This window comes from Trachurus japonicus, chromosome 19 (genome assembly GCF_045865225.1).
Source record: "Trachurus japonicus isolate A0001 chromosome 19, Traja_1.0".
Lineage (NCBI taxonomy): Eukaryota > Metazoa > Chordata > Actinopteri > Carangiformes > Carangidae > Trachurus > Trachurus japonicus.
In genome coordinates, this window is record NC_140925.1 from 13,266,678 (window position 1) to 13,273,923 (window position 7,246).

Genomic DNA, 7,246 nt, shown 5'->3' on the forward strand with positions numbered 1-7,246 from the left:
ATCAGCATCTCTCAGGACCTTTACACCTCCTGAAGCTGTAGGCTACATCATCCTGAGGAACAATGGTGGTCAACACCTTCCCACCCAGATCCCAGACTGCTGTTTTCACCCTGTGAGTGTGTGTCATCACGGCAAATGTGGTTCTTGAGACACCCACTATGTCAGAAACTACTACAGAGGTGGTTTCCAGTATTTTGGTGTTGGTGTCTGTCTGCCTGTCAACAGATTATCACACTGACAGCATCAACAAACTTTTCATGTGTAAAGCTGAGATGAAAATAAAGAGTTTTATGTATATGTAATAGGCTATATACACATATATTTCGTTGTATTGTACATTAGCCTACTCCCACACTGTTTTGTTTTGGTTATGAGTTCCATTATGTTGTCGACAAGCATCAGTAGCATCTGTATATCCCTCATTATGTCTCGTCTGTCTGAACTTTCAGATTTTCTTTCTTCTTCAAACTGTGACAACTTCTTTTTTCTGCCATGTACAGTCTTTTTTCTCCACCCTCTCTCCAGCAGAGAAATCAACATGTTCTCCCTTACAGTGACAGTGACAGTATTCATAACAGCTTGACTTCTTTTTCCAGCAGCTAAATGAACCCAAACTGTAGCTGGTATTTGAGGCTCCACACCCAGATCTGATGAAACACATCTTGTTTGTATCATTATTTAAAAGTCCTGCTGCAGTAACAGTCTGCCCTGCCTGTCACTGAGTGGGAGTTCTGAATGCTGTGTTCAAATGATGCATTTTCATCAAATCATCACCGACAACAACATCCACCCTGAGTCCAGGCTGTTCTCGTCTCCCAGAATGCTCTCCCTTCATTAAAAACCTGCACATTTCGTCCTTATTGGATTTAAATAAGTGCTTCCTGTTCCTCCTCAGGAGTTTGACCTCTGTCCAACATGGCCACTGACTTTCCACGCATGAGGCCGCCGTCTTCCTCAGAAAGGGAGCAACAATGCTACAGAGTGGAGGTCAGTTTCATTATTGTAACATCTACATCAGGGCCGGCCCCTGGCATAAACACTCTATGCGGTTGTTTAGGGCCACAGCCGTTAGGTGGGGGGCCACATGATCAGAAAGGTACCGGGGTTCATTCAAGTCATTTAAACATCCTGAGGTCTGCTTTATATGTAATTTGACATCAATATTCAGCTTCTTTTATCTCACATTTGAGACATTTGGTGAAAATAGAATGGCAGAATGACAACATTTGTGCTCAAAAAGCAATCTTACAACATTTCATTTTAGACTTCTTTTCTACACTTATCTATTACTGTATTCATATCCTATTTCAAGCACCAAAACAGTTCATTCTCATGACTGAAGGTATGTTTTCACAAAGGATTTGAATTTTTTTCAAAAAGCAGACCTCAAATTTCCAGCATTTGGCCTAAATTATTTCTTTATACAGTGTTCTAGGACAAATTGGCCTCAGTGTGCTTACAGCGGAGGTTCTAATATTTAGACATGAAACACTTGAGTATTGTTAGGCTACATCTGCAAGTATCTTAAAAAGATCAATTTAAGAAAATATGTAAAAGTTGAGAAAATGGCCTCAAACCTCAGAGGGCATAAACATGTCTGTTTTCAGTTTTAACCAGTGATTTGGTGTTTGTGCTTAGAGTGCAGGGCCACAAACAAAAATCTTGTTTAGGGCCACCAAAATGCTAGGGCCGGCCCTGATCTACATGAATGTGTGCAGCAGTAGGCTACCTCTCTGAGTCAGCTGATTGGCTGTGTCTTGCAGAGGATGCTCCTGAGGCAGTTCATGCTCATGAAGCAGCGGTTTCAAGTTCCCATGTATTTATCGACGGGAGACATGAAAGACTGGCTGCTGGCCAGGAGGAGCTTCCTGCAGGAGTGAGTTCACCGTGACACGTCAGTTCATAGTGTTGTAAAATGACTGTATTTATAAATGTGAACACACAGGGAGACAACAATGAAACAATAACACAATGTTTGTGACATTTATAGGTTCCAGGAAAAGGGGGCAGAGCCGAGAAAACTTCTGATGGCTGAACGGGTAAATAAACACAATACTGATTGTAGAGAAATTCTATGTTAAAGGGATAGTTCAACATTTTGGCAAATTCCCTTATTGCCATAATCCCTATAGTCATAGCAGTAGGTTCATTACCTTTAATTATCGGTGCATGTTGTTTTAAGATCTGCGGGGCAGAGACGTGAGCTGCTCAGCGAACACAATGGAGCTGAACGGTACAGGTCCCCTGTCTCTCATCAAACTCATCAAATAATACACAATCCAACAACTCCAAAACACTCTCATCGACAAGTTGTGACCTGCACATTCACCACTCTGTGAAAAAGTAATGTATTACAAGACAGAGTTGTTTTTGAGGCAAATGAATAGCCGGAGCAATATTCTAGACACGGCTGCTGGGCAGAAGTAGTTCCGAGTAGCTTCATGTGTTTTAATGTTGCATAATTATAAATGATTAGTCACAACTTGTCCACAAGAGCATTTTAGAGTTGCTGGATTGTGTATTTAGTTCGATGAGGGACAGGGGACCTGTACCACTCATCTCCATTGTGTTCAATGAGCAGCTTGCGTCTCTGCCCCGCAGATCTCAAAACAACATGCACCGATAATTAAAGGTAATGAACCTACTGCTACGACTATAGGGATTATGGTGATAGGAGAATTTCCCAAAATGTTGAACTATCCCCTTAAAGTACATTTAAAGTGAGACCATAGACATGTTGCAAACACAAGATGCTACTGATCATAAGTAAAAATGCAACAGTAAATGTCCAAAGTTTGCTTTATAATATTTTAAATTTGTATGAGGATATACTGTATGTGCTTCATTTTGTTCTTCAGTCAGGATTAAGACTAAATAATGACAACAACATAAGAAAAAATTATGTGCAAAACTTATCACCATGACTTATTAGGAAGGTCATATGTAAATATGTATAATTCACAGTCTGATATCATTAGTTACTCCCAGACCTGGAGGACATAGTGTTGCATGTAATATCAGCTGCTCTAACATGAGTGTTGTGCACAGGTCTGGACCTCAGGGACGTGCCACCGTCTGAACCAGATGGAGGAGGAACTCCAGGAGGAGCTGGAAAAAGAGAGACGACTCTCACTGCTCCTCAGCAGAGAGGTGAAGATACGACCACCCATCATGCTCCGAGTGTCAGTATCAGTTAATCCCTCAGTATTCTGTCCCTCTCTTCTTGCCGTATGAAGGTCACGGTGGAGGGCCTTCAGATGTTTGTCGCTATGATTCGCCCTAGAGCAGAGTGGGATGTGTGCACCTTCCTCCGCCACCTGTCCGGCAAGCTGCTCAGCTCTCACACCGGCCAACGGTCCAAGCTGGCTCTGATCGCCAAGCTGAACCGGGTCACTGCGCCTCTGAAAGCACGGATCGTTGATATAGCTCTGATGTTTCTCCTGGATGAACCGGAGGCGCTTGCTGAGGTCACATCATGTCAGACTCCCGGTGAAGATGAGAGCGGGGACTTCGCTTTACCCTCCGCTCTGAGAAACAGCGCCCAAGCCGCCAGCGCCGAGGTCAGCAAGCTGCTGGCCAACACAGCTGCACCTTGTCTCTGCCCCAACACGTTCTTCTGCAGGGCTCGTCTCCTGGGCATCTGCGCCACCGTGAGCAAGGACGTGGTCAAAGCCATTTACAAAAGATTTCTCAACCGCTCCATAACCTTCCAACTTATGAACTTCGATGAGAGCTTTGTCATCGCCAGAAGAGAAGTCATCTGTGCCGTCCAGGACATGGATGGCAGAGCACAAAGAGCTCCTTATCAGCATCTGACCGTCCAGAACCCTGTGGTAATTTTAGTTCTCTTGATATGAAAACATCTTCTATAAAAAAACATCTTTGGTTAAGATTAAGTCTTTATTTTACAGACTCCAGAGGTGTGCAGTGTGAAGACCAGTAAGTGTCATTTAGTGTTAAAATTTAAAGGTCCAGTGTGTAAAATGGGAGGTGGGGGTGACATCTAAAGTTCAGATTCTAGATTGCAGTCCTCCAAGGACAAAAAAACTTGTTTACCAGGACTGGGACGACTGGGAGTATTTCAGGAGCATGGAGCGACGAGGTGAAGATCTAAACCATTTTACAATATGTCTGCTGTTTATTTATGAGTGAAAACTCACAAAACTTGCTCTCTGACTGGCTGAATTTTCCATTTGGGCTGCCGTACAAACATGGCGGCACTACTACTAGAAGACCCTTTGCTATATGTATCTATAAAAGAATAATTATAAGGCTACGAAAATATAGTGTTTATACACTTATACAAATATATTCATGGGTAGTAGGCTACATTCAGATTTTTGCCAAGAAACCTAGCCAATTATTACACACTGGACCTTTAACAAACAATATCAGAGGTTCTTTTATATGGCATTTATCTCTCATATACTGTACGTTGTCTTCTTTAAACTGCAGATGAAGAGGAGGACAGGAGGGGGGAGCAGGGAGTGCGAGCCTTCTTCAGTCGGATGTGGAAAAGGATGAGTCACCCGTCAACTCAAGAGTGAATCACACCTGCTGTTCCCTCCACTCAGTTACATTTATGATATATTTATGCAATAAATGATGATAAATGTAAGTCTACCTGGCCTTTATACGGACAAATTAAACGTGTAAAGCTGTTAAATTAGTGTGAAAGTGTTTTGTGATGACACACAACCCCAAGAATTATCACCAGACTCTTCAGCACCTTTCAACTTGTGCTGATTTTGCCACCTGCAGGTTTAATGTTTTGCTTCAGTCTGGCTACTTTAATCATCTTCGGTCACAGCTCCAATCAGCTGTCTGACGCAAACACCTAGACGATGAACATAAATAACATAACTGAAGATATTTTCTCAGGGACTGGTGGAAACCCAAGAGTCCTACTGTCATTTTTCAACCTGGAGCTCCAGAATCCATTACAGAGCCCTCGTTAGTATAGATGGATGGATTGATGTAGATATATGTAGAAGGCATCCATGTTCAAGGACCAGTCTAGTTTATGTCCATGCACACATAGGTATTTATATGTGTTCACCGCCTCAGTGTCCTTCCTTTGTATGTAGAGCGGTGGTTGACGGGTGGAAGGTCAAGGATTTAGCCTCTCTCAGGTCATCCGAGGTCAAATTAAGTTATGTGAAACTTTGGGTAGAATTTAAAATCTTACACTGCGACATCCAACTGGCCCCTGAACACAACCTGCTGCTCCAGAGCTGAGTGACCAAGAGACTGAATCTCCTTTCTGACGCACTGAGGAAAATAAAGAGACTCAACCAAACTGAGTCAAACCAGCTTCTTGACATTTTTGCTGAAGCCAGCAGCTCAACTCCTGTTAAAGGGAGCCCTCTAGTGGTTTATACTGCAGCATTACACATGATGCAAGAATACAGGAACTTCTCACAGTGAAAAATGTCCTGCATGAATCAAACTGATAGTAAGTGGTGACAAGTTAGCCTTACTTGAAAGACCTGCTGAAGACGCAGAAAACATGTAAATAAGTTCACAAACTAGAGAAAAACTGAGATCTGAGGTACAGTCAATGAATTTCTACTGCAGTGTTCCTCACATTCATCATCCATGGTCATAATGGTGAGTCATACAGTGAACCTGGCCTTCACAGCTGTGTCCTTCATCCAGTCAAACAGAGGGAACGCCACAGCACTTACTGCCATCACTGATTGATACAGTGTGTGACACAGAGGTCATGCTCCATGTGGAGGAAGAGGATGAGGATGAGGATGAGGACTGGGGCTACTGATAAAAAACAATACAGTTACATCATACATATCACTGTTGCCTCTTTGTGAATCTTTAATCCTTTTTTAACTCCAAAACTTGAGATTGATCTGCTGAGTCATTTTCTCCACCTTTTGACCACACCATCCAGCATTTTGGTTCATTTTTCAAAACAGACTTAAAGGAGAATTTTAAAAAATTGCAGCTTTGAGGGATGTAAACAGCCTGAACAACGCAAGATCAATCTGGTCTCATTATACGTTGCCGTGGCAAAGCCTCAGTCCACAGAGAAATGTAAACAGCCTGTTTTCAGGAACTGAGCCTTAAAGCCAGTCAGGACTTCCTGTCACTTTGTGATGTCACAACATATCATGTTCGGGTAGCCTCAAGCCCCGCCCACATTGCAGCATTTTGTTTCTCCCACCTGAAATCTGCTTTGTTTTTACTGGATCACTCAACACAAGAAGGAGAAAAGGCTCTGGTCCTCTCCTCTGGTTGGCTGACCCTGACCTGTTGTTACTTAATGGAGAATTCCGCTCATTTTTGACCCCTAAATCGTTGTCCTGATGGTCACCCAGTGTTGGGGGGAGCAAAAAACGCGACTAAAATTTATGCAGGAAAATCGGAGTTACACCATGGCTAGACGGCGCTAGCGCTAGCAACAACGCTAAAGTATGGGGGCAATTTTTTCAACCACAACAAACACTCAAAAAACAATCAAAGATCTACGGTACATGACTTGAATCCTTATGACACACCACTGAACTCATATAGTGTACAGTATAAACGTTTTTTGCTCCCCCCAACACTGGGTGACATCAGGACAACGATTTAGGGGTCAAAATGACCGGAATTCTCCTTTAAGCTCCCGAGAGAGAAGCCTGACAGAGGAGATGTAAAACTAGATGTTACAGTGAGGTGAATCTTAAAACTAATACTAAAACAGAGAAGAGGAGAAGATGAAAATATGATATACAGTATATATGATTAAAATATCACTGGTTTCATTAGTGGCTGGTGTTTCACTCAGTTTCCATCACGAGTTTGTATAACTTCATGTGAGAGCATGTAGAGAACCTCAAAGACTGCCTCTGGCTTTGAAATTCAACAAAGTTGGTGACATCTTCCAGATGATTAGGGAAGTTTTCCAAAATTGTGACTCGGTTTATTCTATTCGTAAATATTTATTTGGGATGTGTTGACTAAGCTGTCAGAAAGGAAAAACTGAAAATCCTGCCGATGGGGATAATGTCAGACCTGAGTCACAGACAAATTCCTATGATGATGGAGACTCAGACAAAGCAAGTACAGAATCCCTCAGTCTGATGGACTAAACAAACAGTCTGAGGATGGAGTGACAGCTAAAGATGCTCATCTTCAGAGACTCTTCTGGATGCTTCCTGATTGGTCCACGCGCTCCTTTGATTAGACTTGAGTAATGACAGTTAATCTAGTGGCTTTAGGTATTGTCTGCAGATGACTGACAGTG

General features: G+C 42.5%; 1 protein-coding gene across 2 annotated transcripts; it reads left to right on the plus strand.

Moving 5' to 3' along the window:
• Positions 1 to 782: 782 nt before the first annotated feature.
• On the plus strand, positions 783 to 4,622 carry LOC146967580 (uncharacterized). 2 transcript variants are annotated; one of them, XM_085761473.1, is made up of 7 exons: positions 783 to 987; positions 1,764 to 1,876; positions 1,991 to 2,039; positions 3,049 to 3,150; positions 3,237 to 3,833; positions 3,912 to 3,942; positions 4,447 to 4,622. In XM_085761473.1, exons 1-7 carry the CDS (start codon positions 916 to 918, stop codon positions 4,545 to 4,547), a joined length of 1,065 nt encoding a protein of 354 aa, XP_085617599.1. In that variant the 5' UTR covers positions 783 to 915; the 3' UTR covers positions 4,548 to 4,622. The 2 variants fall into 2 exon arrangements, with proteins under 2 accessions (XP_085617599.1, XP_085617598.1); XM_085761472.1 differs by lacking the exon at positions 3,912 to 3,942 and having other exon boundaries at positions 4,456 to 4,622.
• The last annotated feature ends 2,624 nt before the right edge of the window (positions 4,623 to 7,246 follow it).

Bases quoted from the DNA above. Each gene is read 5' to 3' on its own strand.
- LOC146967580 (XM_085761473.1), top strand. From the start codon at position 916: ATGGCCACTGACTTTCCACGCATGAGGCCGCCGTCTTCCTCAGAAAGG. The intron at 988-1,763 runs GTCAGTTTCATT...TGTGTCTTGCAG, and splicing joins AACAATGCTACAGAGTGGAG to AGGATGCTCCTGAGGCAGTT. The intron at 3,943-4,446 runs AGTGTCATTTAG...GTTGTCTTCTTT, and splicing joins GTGCAGTGTGAAGACCAGTA to AAACTGCAGATGAAGAGGAG.